The sequence below is a fragment of the Chiloscyllium punctatum genome, chromosome 2, assembly GCF_047496795.1.
Source record: "Chiloscyllium punctatum isolate Juve2018m chromosome 2, sChiPun1.3, whole genome shotgun sequence".
Taxonomy (NCBI): domain Eukaryota; kingdom Metazoa; phylum Chordata; class Chondrichthyes; order Orectolobiformes; family Hemiscylliidae; genus Chiloscyllium; species Chiloscyllium punctatum.
Genome location: NC_092740.1, coordinates 18,308,665 through 18,323,798, shown reverse-complemented (window position 1 = coordinate 18,323,798; position 15,134 = coordinate 18,308,665). Strand labels below are relative to the sequence as shown.

At 41.2% G+C, this 15,134-nt stretch overlaps 1 protein-coding gene across 5 annotated transcripts in view; it reads right to left on the bottom strand.

Annotated features, from left to right (window-relative positions):
* The window catches only part of clcn3 (chloride channel 3), a 148,057-nt gene that overhangs the window by 14,500 nt on the left and 118,423 nt on the right, over nucleotides 1-15,134 (bottom strand). For all 5 annotated transcript variants that reach the window (XM_072594530.1, XM_072594547.1, XM_072594537.1 and 2 more), the window contains 2 exons: nucleotides 12,238-12,636; nucleotides 8,674-8,890 (listed from right to left, as the gene is read on the bottom strand). In XM_072594530.1, the coding sequence (XP_072450631.1) occupies nucleotides 8,674-8,890; nucleotides 12,238-12,636 (616 nt within the window). The remainder of the gene's footprint in view (nucleotides 1-8,673; nucleotides 8,891-12,237; nucleotides 12,637-15,134) is intronic.

Below are 15,134 nucleotides of genomic sequence, written 5' to 3'. Positions count from 1 at the left end.
GCTACGACAACGGATGAATGGACATCGCAAAACAATCATCAGGCAGGGGTGTTCCCTCTCAGTCGGGGAACACTCCAGCAGTCAGTGACATTTAGTCTTGGACCTTCGGGTGACCATCCTCCAAGGCAGACTTTGTGACAGGCAACAATGCAAAGTGGCCAAGCAAAGGCTTATAGCCAAGTTCAGTACCCACGAAGATGGCCTCAACCGGGATCTTGGGTTCATATCACACTACAGGTGACCCCACTGCATTATACACTCTCTCTCATACACAAGCTCTCTCTCAAAAGCACATACATACACCTCCCACCCTCTCATAGGCCTATGCCCCATCACACTCATACACTTAACCAAGCTTGCACATACGCGTGCACTCACATGCACACACTCACTGTCTCTCTCTCTCTCCTGCACTTGCACACACACATATAGGTTTATGGGGTTAAGTTATATTTGCAGATATATTCTATTTTGCTCAAAACGTGCAGAGCCTGCAAGTAATCAATGCAGGCAGTGAATATATATAATATTTGTAAATTCCACTTTGGAAACAGAACCAGTCTGACTCAAGATTGGCCTGACTCTCACCTTTAAGGCATTGTCTGAGCTGAGATGTCACCTTTTGTTATAAAAACCTTAAATTATCTTGAGAATGTTATTTAAAAGACGTTCTGGGATTTAGATATTTAAAAAGGAAAACCAGCAAATCCATTCTAAAAGATGAAAGACTTAACAATCTAGGTTTACTCAATGTAACCTTTTGCTGTAAATTTTGTGTCTCATGGTCCTGTGTGACAACTACCTGATGAAGAAGCAGTGCTTCGAAAAGTAGTGCTTCCAAATAAACCTGTTGGAATATAACCTGATGTTGTGTGATTTCTAACTATTTTCAGCAAGTAATACTGACTGGATCATTCATTTTGGCTTCTTCTTGAAATGGCACCAAAGAAACCAGACCTGAGCCAATGCAATCATTCCATGCAATATCAAAGAACGGTACAGCATACATAGCAAGACAAAGGTTGCAGATCCAAACCTCCTGATGTAGTGCTGTAGATTTGCACTCAAGATTGGTCATGTCCGTATTCAAATGGTCTCAGAGCAGCTACAGCTAACAGCATTTAAATGAATGCTCAATTCAGAAACAGAGGGAAAATGTAATCTGGCCAATTCTGACTCCAGTAATAAACTTTCAATTATTAGCTAAGTGACAAAAGCACTTGTTGATAGTTGTTCAAGGGAACAGGGGATAAACCAGTTACAGGACAGTCAGTCTAACCTCAGTGGTGGGGAAACTATTGGAAGCAATTCTGAAGGACAGAATTAATCTGCATTTGGAGGGGCAGGGGCTAATCAAGAACAGCTAGGCTGGTTGTGTTAAGGGGAGGTGATGTCTGACCAAATTGATTGGATTTTTCGAAGAGGTGACCAGGTGTGTGGATGGGGGCAAAACTTTTGATGACATCAACTTGGACTTCCATAAGGCTTTGGTAAGGTCCTGCATGGGAGACTGATAGCAAAAGCCAAGAAACCATGGGGATCCAAGGATATTTGGTAAATTGGATAAACAATTGTTCGAGACGTAGAAATCAGAGAGGTGGTTGAAGGGTGTTTTCCCACTGGAAGTCTGTGTTCAGTGGGTTCTCACAGGGGTCAGTGTCAGGGCCCTTGCGGTTTGTGGATTATATAAACAATTCAGACTTGAACGTAGGAGGGTTGATCAGTAAATTTGCAGATGCTACAAAAATTGGTAGGATTGTAAATAGTGAGGAGGATAGCCTCAGACTACAAGAGGACATGTGTGTGTTGGTCAAATGGGGTGCTCAGTGGCAAATAGAACTCAATCCGTATAAAATGTGAAGGGTTGCATTAATTTTTTTTATTCATTCATGAGATATCGGCTGTCTACCATGCTGGAACAACATTTCTTTCCCATCTTTTGTTGGCTCTTGAACTCAGTGGTTTGTTCAGGCCATTTCAGAGGGCATTTATGAAGGTAGAGTCATGTGAACCACACTAGGTACGGATCGCAAATTTCCTTCCCTAAGAGATGGTGCTGAACAAGATGGCTTTTTACAACAGCTGACCGTGGCTGCATAGTTGCCATTTGACAAACTTTTAATTCCAGATTTCCAGAAATCTGAGCATTCAAACTATATAACCTGAAAAAATCAAGTGGCAGAGAGGCCAGTTTTGGAACGGTTTGGAACTCAGCCTTTCTGACAAATGAGGTGGTGATTAGTAAAGAGCTATATTTAAAAGAAATCTGACTAATTCAGTAAGAAACGGATTTTTTTTCCCCCATGACATGATTAGAAGAAAAAATCTTCTTTCAATATCCACTGACAATCCATTTATCACTATTATTTTTCTTCTTCCTGTGGTGGGGGGGTGGGGGACAAAGTATTCTGAGAACTGATACAAAGCAAGATAGCCATATAAATGAGATGTTGTTCTTCCACCTTGCAATGAGCTTTACTGGAACACTGCAGCAAGCCTGAGACAGAGATGTTGGCTAGAGAACAGGGTTGTGTGTTAAATGGCAGGAAACTGGAAGCTCAGAACTTTTTTTGTGGGCATAACGTAGGTATTATGCAAAGCAGTTACCCAGTCTATGCTTGCTTTCCTCAATGTGCAGGAAACCACATTGTGAGCAGCGAATGTAGTAGACTAGATTGTGTGAAGTTCAGGTAAAATGCTGCTTCACCTGGAAGGTATGTTTGGGCCCTTGGATGCTAGTATAAGCTGGAAGAACAATACCTCATTTTCTGGTTGGAGACTCAATATCATAGAGTCATAGAGATGTACAGCATGGAAACAGACCCTTCGGTCCAACCCGTCCATGCCGACCAGATATCCCAACCCAATCTAACCCCACCTGTCAGCGACTGGCTCATATCCCTCCAAACCCTTCCTATTCGTATACCCATCCAAATGCCTCTTAAACATTGCAATTGTACCAGCCTCCAACACTTCCTCTGGCAGCTCATTCCATACACGCACCACCCTCTGCGTGAAAAAGTTGCCCCTTAGGTTTCTTTTATATCTTTCCCCTCTCACCCTAAACCTATGCCCTCTAGTTCTGGACTCCCCGACCCCAGGGAAAAGACTTTGCCTATTTATCCTATCCATGCCCCTCATAATTTTGTAAACTTCTATAAGCTCACCCCTCAACCTCCACGGAAAACAGCCCCAGCCTGTTCAGACTCTCCCTGTAGCTCAGATCCTCTAACCTTGGCAACATCCTTGTAAATCTTTTCTGAACCCTTTCAAGTTTCACAACATCTTTCCAATAGGAAGGACACCAGAATTGCAAGCAATATTCCAATAGTGGCTTAACCAATGTCCTGTACAGCCGCAACATGACCTCCCAACTCCTGTACTCAATACTCTGACCAATAAAGGAAAGCGTACCAAACGCCTTCTTCACTATCAGATCTACCTGTGATTCCACTTTCAAGGAGCTATGAACCTGCACTCCAAGGTCTCTTTGTTCAACAACACTCCCTATGACCTTACCATTAAGTGCATAAATCCTGCTAAGATTTGCTTTCCCAAAATGCAGCACCTTGCATCTATGTGAATTAAACTCCATCTGCCACTTCTCAGCCAATTGGCCCATTTGGTCCAGATCCTGTTATAATCTGAGGTAACCCTCTTTGCTGTCCACTATACCTCCAATTTTGGTATCATCTGCAAACTTACTAACTGTACCTCTTATGCTCGCATCCAAATCATTTATGTAAATGACCAAAAGCAGAAGGCCCAGCACCGATCCTTGTGGCACTCCACTGGTCACAGGCATCCAGTCTGAAAAACAATCCTCCACCACCACCCTCTCTCTGTCTTCTACCTTTGAGCCAGTTCTGTATCCAAATGGCTAGTTCTCCCTGTATTCCATCAGATCTAACCTTGCTAATCAGTCTCCCATGGAGAACCTCATCAAACGCCTTACTGAAGTCCATATAGATCACATCTACAGCTCTGCCTTCATCAATCTTGTTTGTTACTTCTTCAAAAAACTCAATCAAGTTCATTTGACATGATTGCCCATGCACAAAGCCATGGTGACTATGCCTAATCAGTCCTTGCCTTTCCAAATACATGTGCATCCTGTCCCTCAGGATTCCCTCCAACAACTTGCCCACCACCGAGGTCAGGCTCACTGGTTATATAGTTCTCTGGCTTGTCTTTACCACCCTTCTTAAATAGTGGCACCACGTTTGCCAACCTCCAGTCTTCCGGCACCTCACCTGTGACTATCGATGATACAAATATCTCAGCAAAAGGCCCAGCAATCACTTCTCTAGCTTCCCACAGAGTTCTCGGGTACACCTGATCAGGTCCTGGGGATTTATCCACCTTTAACTGTTTCTAGACATCCAGCACTTTCTCCTCTGTAATCTGGACATTTTGCAAGATGTCACCATCCATTTCCCTACAGTCTATATCTTCCATATCCTTTTCCACAGTAAATACTGATGCAAAATATTCATTTAGTATCTCCCCCATTTTCTGTGGCTCCACACAAAGGCCGCCTTGCTGATCTTTGAGGGGCCCTATTCTCTCCCTCGTTACCCTTTTTGCCCTTAATATATTTGTAAAACCCCTTCGGATTCTCCTTAATTCTATTGACCAAAGCTATCTCTCATGTCCCCATTTTGCCCTCCTGATTTCCCTTTTAAGTATACTCCTACTTTCTTTATACTCTAAGGATTCACACGATCTATCCTGTCTATACCTGACATATGCTTCCTTCTTTGTCTTAACCAAACCCTCAATTTCTTTAGTCATCCAGCATTCCCTATACATACCAGCCTTCCCTTTCACCCTGACTGGAATATACTTTCTCTGAATTCTTGTTATCTCATTTCTGAAGGCTTCCTATTTTCCAGCCATCCCTTTACCTGCGAACATCTGCCTCCAATCAGCTTTTGAAAGTTCTTGCCCAATCCTGTCAAAATTGGTCTTTCTCCAATTTAGAACTTCATCTTTTAGATCTGGTCTATCCTTTTCCATCACTATTTTAAAACGAATAGAATTATGGTCGCTGGCCCCAAAGTGCTCTCCCACTGACACCTCAGTCACCTGCCCTGCCTTATTTCCCAAGAGTAGGTCAAGTTTTGCACCTTCTCTAGTAGGTACATCCACATACTGAATCAGAAAATTGTCTTTTACACACTTAAGGAATTCCTCTCCGTCTAAACCTATCTAATCGTATTCAAAAGTTTAAGGGTCTGAACTCTCCCATGACCTGGCACCCTACCCCACACACCAGGCCTTCCTATTGCACAGTGGCTAACAATAGGTAGTGTGTAATGGCAGACTTAACAGTATCCATTAACAGCTATTCACCCTCTGAACCAGTCCATTATCCACTCTTTTGTCTGTCCAATTGCTCTTCTTTCTCTTTGGGCTTTATCCTCACCTATTGTTTACTCCTTACTCCCCTGACTCTATCTTCTGCATATAAAACAACATTTTCCTAGCTACCATCAGTTCTGAAGAAGGGTCACCGGACTCAAAACATTAACACTGATTTCTCTTCACAGATGCTGAGCTTTTCCAGCAATTTTTGTTTTTGTTTCTGATTTACGGCATTCCAAGTTATCTTAATTTTTATTTAGCAATGTTTTATAAAGATGTAATAAGACTGCCTTGCTCCTATGTTCTATCCCTGGGTAATAAAGGCAAGCATCCTGTTTGCCTTCTTCACCAACTTGTTTACTTGCACCGACACTCTCAGGGACCTATGGACTTGTACACCAAGGTCCCTTGATTTCTCAGTACTCCCCAGAAAGGTAGAAGACAGAGGGCAGAGGTTTGTTTTTCTGACTGGAGCCCTGTGACCACAGTGGTGTGCCACAAGGATTGGTGCTGGGTCCATTGCTTTTTGTCATTATATAAATGAGTTGGATGTGAACATAGGAAATATGGTTTGTAAGTTTGCAGATGACACCAAAATTGGAGCTGTAGTGAACAGTGAAGGAAGTTACCTCAGAGTACAACTGAATCTCGATCAGGTGGGCCAATGGGCTGAGGAGTGGCAGAAGGAGTTTAGAACATAGAACACTGCAGCGCAGTACAGGCCCTTCGGCCCTCGATGTTGCGTCGATCTGTGAAACCAATCTGAAGCCCATCTAACCAACACTATTCCATTATCATCCATATGTATAGAATATAAAATACAAACTGCTAGTGACAATGGTAATATTCACACAATATATCAAAACAGCACTCAATGCCCCATCAACAAAGTTGATTCTTTGAAATCAACAGATGGAAAAGTACTCACTGACAGGAACACACCCACTGAAGAGAACACTACACTGTACCCACATGAAACGGATAACAATCTCCCTGCCTGTGCATGATAATCTTCTGAAGTTACTTAGCAGGTGCTGCATTTTGGAAAAGCAAATCAAGGCAGGACTTATACACTTAATGAGAATGTCTTGGGGAACAAAGAGCCTTTAGAATGCAAGTTCCTAGTTCCTTGAAAAAGTGTTGTTTCAGATAGAACAGTGGAGGTGGTGTTTGATATGCTTGCCTTTAGTGGTGACAGCATTGAGTACAGGAGTTGGGAGGTCATGTTGTGGCTGTACAGGACATTGGTTAGGCTACTTTTGGAATACAGCGTGCAGTTCTGGTCTCCTTGCTATAGCAAGGTTGTTGTGAAAACTGAAAGGATTCAGAAAATATTTACACGGATATTGCAGTGTGTGGTGCATGTATGGACAAGCTGCCAGAGGAAGTGGAGGAGTTTGGTACAATAACATTTAAAAGGCATCTGCATGGGTATATGCATAGGAAGGGTTTAGAGGGATATTGGCAAAATGCTGAAAAATGGGACTAGGTTAATTCAGGTTACCTGGTCAGCATGGATGAGTTGGACTGAAGGGTCTGTTTCTGTGCTGGGCAACTCTATGACCTACCGTTCATTTTGCATATCCTTCCATTATTTGACCTCCTTGAATACATCAGTTCACATTTATCACAATTAAATTCCATCTGCCATTGGTCTGCCCAATTTACAAGCTGATCAACATCAGATTACAGCATGAGACCATCTTCCTCACTAACAACCGAATTTCACCTTATCTGCAAACCTATGAGTTATACCTTCTCCATCCACTAAATCCATCCACAATGCTCTCACCACTAAAGGCAAATCACTGGGCATGGTCTTCCAATCACAAAAACAATCCTCCATTATCACCCTTTGCCTATTATTTGCAAGCCAGATTTGGACCCAGTCAGTAACTTGTCTGGAATCCCATGGACTTACCTTTTAGTTCAGCCTTCCAAGTAGAACCTTGTCAAAGGTCTTACTGAAGTCCATGTAAACCACATTAACTGAACTACTCTCATCAATATATTTAGTCACCTTTTCAAAAAAAATCTCAATTAAATTAGTCAGGCACTTTGACCCTTCAACAATCCATGCTTACTCTCCCTGATCAACTTCTGTCTTCCCAAATGTTGATTAATCCTGTCCCTCAGAATGTTGTCCAATCATTTCCCTATCACTGATGTCAGACTAACTGGTCTGCAATTACCTGGCCTACCCAAAACAAAAGAACCACATTAACTATCCTCGTCATCTGGTACTTCATCTATGGTCAGCAAAGTACTAAATGTAACCACCAGCGCTCCAGCAATCTCTTTTCTTCCCTCCAACTGCAGCCTGGGATACATCTCATCCTGTCTGGGGAATTTAAGCCTGCTTAAACATCTAATACCTCCTCCTTATTAATCTTAATATGCTCTAGAACCACATCATCCCAAATGAAATCTCCACCTACAATGTCTTTCTCCTTTCTGAATATAGATGAGAAATATTCATTCAAGAACTCACCCACATCTTCTAGCTCCAAGCACAAATTGACCCTTTGGTATCTAATAGCCCCCATTCTTTCCCTGGTAATCATCTTGCTCGTAATATACTTACAAAATACCTTGGGGTTTTCCTTAGTCCTATCTGTGATCTCTCTTTGCCTACTGCCTATCCCTTAAAAAGACAACATTAGAATTTAAGTGAAAATATGCAGAGCTATTAAATGTAAGGAGAAAATTTAAATTTCTTATATGTATTACATGTAAATTACATGATTACTTTATTTTATTTATAAACATTATATCCACCTTAGCAAAATATGATGTGAAGGAAACCTGAAACAATTCTCAGTTGACTAAAAATACCGTTAAGTGAAACATAAAATCGGAGTACGTAATTTTATTCCAAAGAGAATACAGCCCTCCAAACAACAAAAGGTAGGAAAAAATCACATACAAAATTGGTTGCAGAAGGGTATGAAGTTTCTTTCAGAAGGGCTGATGGTAAATTCTGTGTGCACTCATGCAGACACTGAATAAATATGAAAGAAATTTTCCACTATGTAACTCTTATCAAATTATTTAAAAATGCTTCACACGTTCCTGCTCTCTTTATTCATTTCTCAGTTCAAATACAGAAATAATCTGAAACTTCTTCCTCATCTCAATTTCTAGCAGATTCTTGTGCTGTCCAGCTTTGCAACAGAAACACATCCATTTCAAAAACGTACAAGAATGTAAAACTTTAAGTTGTGAATTAAATTTCATTGTATGTAACTGATCACAACCAAAAATACGACATGCAATACATTTTCTCCAAGGTATGATTAGACTTACCCATTGTGAGTCACAAGGCACTGCCTCAGGCCCAGTTTACGAAAGATGTCCACCACAATCTCCATAGGTGTATGATCTGTAACTGTGAAAGGGCTCATGTCAAGGATACTCCGCAGCTTCAGTGGACGTGGACTGTCTGCTGGAAGTGTTGGAGCGTGTTGTGTAAAGTGAACCCTTGAACTGCTGACAATACCTTCTTGTTTTCTTCTAGCATTTTCTAAACGGAGTGAGATAAGGGAAAAGAAAATCACAAGACTGATCACTGTAGCAGTCAAGAGATGTAGTTTTTCTGTGCAACTTCCAGTTCTCCAATCTGCACTGCACTCCCCCAAAGTCTCAGGCTTTTGATCATTCAAGCATTGATTGTGCTGCTCAATCCCACTTTACAGTCAACCCAAAGAAGATTACAGCAGCTGTATTGGCCACTTTTCCATCAGTGTGCATGAACAATCAAGAACCTACTGGCTGCACTGGAAGTAAAGTGAAGTGATGAACTGCAAGGGAAGTGGCAGGAAACGGCCCAAGAATGATCACTCTGCTTTATGAGCAAAGTGCAGAAAGTTATTTTCTCCCTCTCTTCCTATATATTGAACACTCCTGCAGTACAGACCATCCTCAAGTGGAAGGAGATGATTGTCTCTTCGAAGAATCATGCCAAATATTTCTTGAACTATATTTTGCCTCTATTCATAGGCTCAAGAATTTTTGAAGGGACAGCATTTTGGAGGAGGGGCAGTAGATTTAAAGATGGTGGGGCCAAAGTATTTTTTTTGAAAGAAGACAATGACTGTTGTAAAAGAGATAAGATCTATCAACAATTTAAAAAGCAGGAGTGTATCGTTTAGTAAACATAGGCTTGAGGCAGCAGGAGGTGTTTCTTAGTGACAAGATGACTCAGAGAGAGCAAGTGGGAAGTTGAGAAACAAATGAGAGAAAATTGCAAGTTCAGGAGTAAGGTCAGGACAAACGTTGGAGAAAAGCTGGCCCAGTGGGCTAGTTAGCTAATGGCAGTGATGTGGCAGAGGCAACTGACTGTTTTCGCTCAGATCAAGATGATCCAAAGTCCAGAAGCCCCTTGTACTTGTTCTTAGTGAAGAGGGAGAAGGCAACTTGCAGTAGACAAAAGAAGGCAGGCGTTATCTTTGAACTTCAAATAATGAACAGTTTACCAGGTGATTGCAGGAGCTAATAGAGTTTTACTTGATCTAGCCAGGTCTGACAGCATATGGCTAAACTAAATGACGAGAGTTAAATTAGGGCCAATCAAGGATAATAGTGGGAAGTTGTGTGTGGAGTCAGAGGAGATATGGGAAGCACGAAATAAATATTTTTCGACAGTGTTCACTATAGAAAATGAAAATGTTGGAGAGGAAGATAGAGATATTTGCATATAGAAGATAGACTAGAAGAGATTGAGGTTCATAAGGAAGAGGTATTAGATATACTGCAGAGTGTGAAAATAGACAAGTCCCCTGGGCCGGATGGGATCTATCCTAGGATCCTCTGGGAAGCAAGGGAAGAAACTGCCGAGCCTTTGACATTGATCTTCAAATCATCATTATCTACAGGAATAGTGCCTGAGGACTGGAGGATAGCAAATGTGGTTCCCTTGTTCAAAAAGGGTAGTAGAGACAACCCTGGTAATTACAGACCAGTGAGTCTCACTTCAGTTGTTGGTAAAGTGTTGGAAAAGGTTTAAGAGATGGGATTTATCACCATCTAGAAAAGAATAATCTGATCAGGGACAGTCAGCACGGTTTTGTGAAGGGTAGGTCGTGCCTAACGAATCTTATTGACTTTTTTGACAAAGTGACCAAACAGGTAGATGAGAGTAAACCGGTTGATGTGGTGTATATGGATTTCAGCAAGGCGTTCGATAAGATTCCCCACAGTAGGCTATTATACAAAATGCGGAGGAATGGGATTGTGGGAGATATAGCAGTTTGGATCAGTAATTGGCTTGCTGAAAGAAAACAGAGGGTTGTAGTTGATGGAACATGTTCATCTTGGTGTCCAGTTACTAGTGGCGTACCGCAAGGGTCGGTGTTGGGTCCACTGCTGTTCGTCATTTTTATAAATAACCTGGATGAGGGCTTAGAAGGGTGGGTTAGTAAATTTGCGGACGACGCTAAGGTTGGTGGAGTTGTGGATAGTGACAAAGGATGTAGTAGGTTGCAGAGAGACATATTTAGGGTGCAGAGCTGGGCTGAGAGGTGGCAAATGGAGTTTAATGTGGACAAGTGTGATGTGATTCACTTTGGCCGGAGTAATCGGAATGCAAAGTACTGGGCTAATGGTAGGATTCTTGGGAGTACCCATGAGCAGAGAAATCTCGGTGTCCATCTACACAGATCCCTGAAAGGATCCACCCAGGTTGACAGGGTTGTTAGGAAGGCATAGTGTTTTGGCCTTTATTAATAGAGGGATTGAGTTCCGGAACCAGGAGGTTATGCTGCAGCTGTACAGAGCTCTGGTACAGCCACACTTGGAGTATTGTGTACAGTTCTGGTCACCGCATTATAAGAAGGATGTGAAAGCTTTGGAAAGGGTGCAGAGGAGATTTACTAGGATGTTGCCAGGTATGGAAGGAATGTCTTACGAGGAAAGGCTGAGGACCCTGAGGCTGTTCTCATTAGAGAGAAGGAGGTTGAGAGGTGACTTAATAGAGGGTTAAGATAATCGAGATAATCAGAGGGTTAGATAGCGTGGACAGGGAGAGCCTTTTTCCAAGTATGGGAATGGCAAACACGAGGGGGACACAACTTTAAAGTGAGGGGAGATAGGTATAAGACAGATGTCAAAGGTAGTTTCTTTACTCAGAGAGTAGTAAGGGTATGGAATGCTTTGCCTGCATTGGTAGCAGATTCGCCAAGTTTAAGTGCATTTAAGTCATCATTGGACAGGCATATGGACGTACATGGAATAGTGTAGGTGGGATGGGCTTCAGATTAGTATGACAGGGCGGTGCAACATCGAGGGCTGAAGGGCCTGTACTGCACTGTAACGTTCTATGTTCTAAACTATGACAGCCATATGACAGGTGGAAGTTTTAGCAGCCAAGGGTGACAGCAAAGGTTTTAGATATTCTCCCATCAACCTGTTCAGAGATATTATTACACACTTCCACAGTGGACACTACCACTGTGCACAACAGCCCTCAACAGTAAAGGTCTTACTCAGGAACAGATCAAAGACTGAAGCAAGAGTGGATTATAAGTGTTCAGTTGCTGCAGAAATGTCATGGAGAAGGAGGGACAAAGGCCAAAGATAAATCCAGTTTGAATTTTAAGAACCCTATGATGGATATAAAAGGAGTCAGCATGAAACATGGATGGGCAATGTTTTTGGACAGTAATAGACAGAAGACAGCAGAAAAGGCCTTATTTATGAATGGTAGGATGGAACCTACAGGTCTAAAAGGGACGGCAACATCAAAGGAATTTTCTTTAGTCTGTGCCCAATTCCTTACTATGTGCTCAGATCCACTGTTAAATTTGCAAATGCATGTATATATTGTAACAGTGTTAAAGGTATACCAGATTAATCTGTATAGTTAAACCATACCTAATGCAATAGTTATATCTCTTCGTAGTGCAAATCCAACTAGTCTTTGAGATTCTTTTGATACAATAACAGGAAAGCCATTGTACGTCGTTTCATTAATCATCATTTCTAAGTCTTCAACAGTCATGTCATCTTGCGTCAGCACTGAAAGAGGAGTCTCATTTCTCCGAGGCCGCATCACATCCGCAGCGAGTGTCGTATGAGTGAACTCTTCTTTAGCATCCAGGAATGGATACCCATTCAAGCGGATGTGTGATTCATAAATGCCTTCTCTTCCAAATGCATCACCCACCCACTTGCTGGTCATTACAGCTGCCATGAGAGGGACAATGTACTCTAGTCCACCAGTCAGCTCAAATACAATTACCACGAGGGAAACTGTCATCCGCGTTACACCACCTACAAAAGAAAAATAATTTGCACTCACTCTCCGCCCTTCCTTCCAATGTTTGATCATATTCTTCACATTTTGCATTCCACAAGTCATAAGCTCCTCATGCCACTTTTAATGGAGAACAGAGGGAGAATTTTATAAGGCTGAAATCATCCTTTTTCCACTAACTATTGTATTACAATACTCACTGGAAAACCGTAAACCCAAATAATCAAACTTAACAAATGACTCTCACCTAAAGGAGAAGCTACCAATAAGATTTCACCTTTTGAACTTTTATTTTAACATGAATCAGAATCGATGTAAATTCAATATGAGTTAAAAAGCAAACAAAACTTTAAAGGTAAATTGCACTTTAATCAGTAGATACAATGTATGCCTCACAGGAGCACAAACACCCAAATTCATGCAATAATGACAATGTGCAATTGCATAGTTCCAAACAAATCAGCTGCCCTTTATTCACATTGTGTAAGTCAGGAGTCTCGTACAACAGCTTTATGATTATCATCAGATGATATGTATGCAAAGCCCCTCCTATTCAGGTCATGGGTTGTTGATGGCAGAGCTTTCCAAGTTTCCTTCATAACTGACCAACCAACAACACCCTGGCCCATATTTCAGCTATCTCTGTGAAAAGACCCAGCTCATTAATGTCTTTGAGCTATTTTCACAACTTTCTAGTTTTAAATTGGTTTTAGCCAGTTTTCACGATACCTTAATTTGAATTCTTTGTGCACGAAGATACAAAACATATAAATTTGTTCTATTGATAAGTTTCTTATACTTTTATGGTTGCTTGATACATTGACCATTCCTTTCAATAAAGCAATTTTAACAATAACTGCAGACTCTACAGACTTTCCAAAGAAATTACAAGTTTCCTTACTGTACTCCTTTTGAGTCAAAAATTCCTGAAGTAGCATATCTATTTAACCTGTAAGTTGAAATACTTGCATTGCTAAATTCCTACAATGCTCATTGAAATTTAAATTTTAAGATAAATATAACTTTTTCTGTAAGTACCTCCTACTCACTGCCTATCCTGCTTCCTGACTTTCAGACTCTCTCTCTCTCTCTCTCTCTCTCCATGACTCACCCTCTTATGACACAGGGTAAACCCCTCTACTAATTTAAATCAAAAACACAGAAAAGTCCACCTCGCTGTAATCTGTTCAATTTCAAGTGGCAAAGAGTTATCCCAAATATCTTTAATGAAAAAAATTAACAATTTTATCCTTTAAGTCCAAAAGAGAACATTAGACAACTATTCACAACCCATTTCTCTTAAACCTATCTTTTACCTTCCACTCTTCAGTACTGGTCCAATAAAAACCCCGATTAAGATTTACAAATAAAACTACGCTTCAAACCAGCCAGCTGGGTTGATTCTCCTTCGTAGATTTTCCTGGGTCATCTTTTTTTCAGTCTTCTGCTGCACAAATTTCTTATGGACAGGTACCTTTCAGAGAGTTATTCTGCTAACAGTCGGTTAGTGCTTGGCTGCTCTTTGCTGTTCTCTGCTGTTCAAAATACCCGATTTTATATACTCCAAAACATCAGACCGTCTCATTGGTTTGATGTCATCAAAACATTAAAATTCAAATTCAATTGGATTTTCGTATCTTGGGCATAAATTAAATTGATTGGCCGAATTCGAATTTGGTGTGTACCATGGCAATGCAGCTCCAGCTATTTGCTTCACAATCAAATGATACATTTTTTAATTGTTCAGCACACCCTGTGCTTTCAGCCAGTCCTTGCCAGCTTCCAGTCTCTCTTAAAAGGTAAAGTACACACCTTCATAATACCTCTCACTACCTCACTGTTTTGTACCTATAGTCCCATTCAAGACCCAGATACAAATCTGAAGCCAGAACTCCATGTTCTAAAAAAGCAAACCTTGATGCTGCATAGGTTGGAGCCCCACTTTCCTCTATTGGACCTTGCTGCAAACAGAACCTCTTGAATAAAGGAACTCAGAGGAGCAGTTTCCTGAGGCTACAAGTAGAAAGATCAGGCATGCGGAGAGACTGCAAGTTGTTAGGTTGGACGGGGGGAGAAAACGCAAGTGGCTGAAGTGTCATAATTAAAGATGTTCAAGTAACAAATACCAGCACAGCTTTGAGCTTTTACAAAAAAAAACTTAGATTAAATTAGCCAACTAATAAACACAAAGCTTTGGGGTAGTCCATTATTAACACAAAGCTGTTAAAAACTCATGTGACTTTTTCAGAGTAGCTACTGCTGGTAGTTTTTCCTTGTGTGAGGCAGCGGTCTGGTCTGGTTTGGTCCATAACACATACAAATACCATTTACTTGCTTTGGCTCCAATTTCCATCCCTCTGCTCCAAAAATCCCCAGATACCCCTTTGTCTCAAGCTCCCAGCCATCAGAAAATTTGCAACTTGGAATCTATCTTATACCAAATTTCACACACTATCCACACTCCCTAAAGTTTGCTTTTAGCCCTTTAATGCTTCAAATTAATTTTTATTTTGTC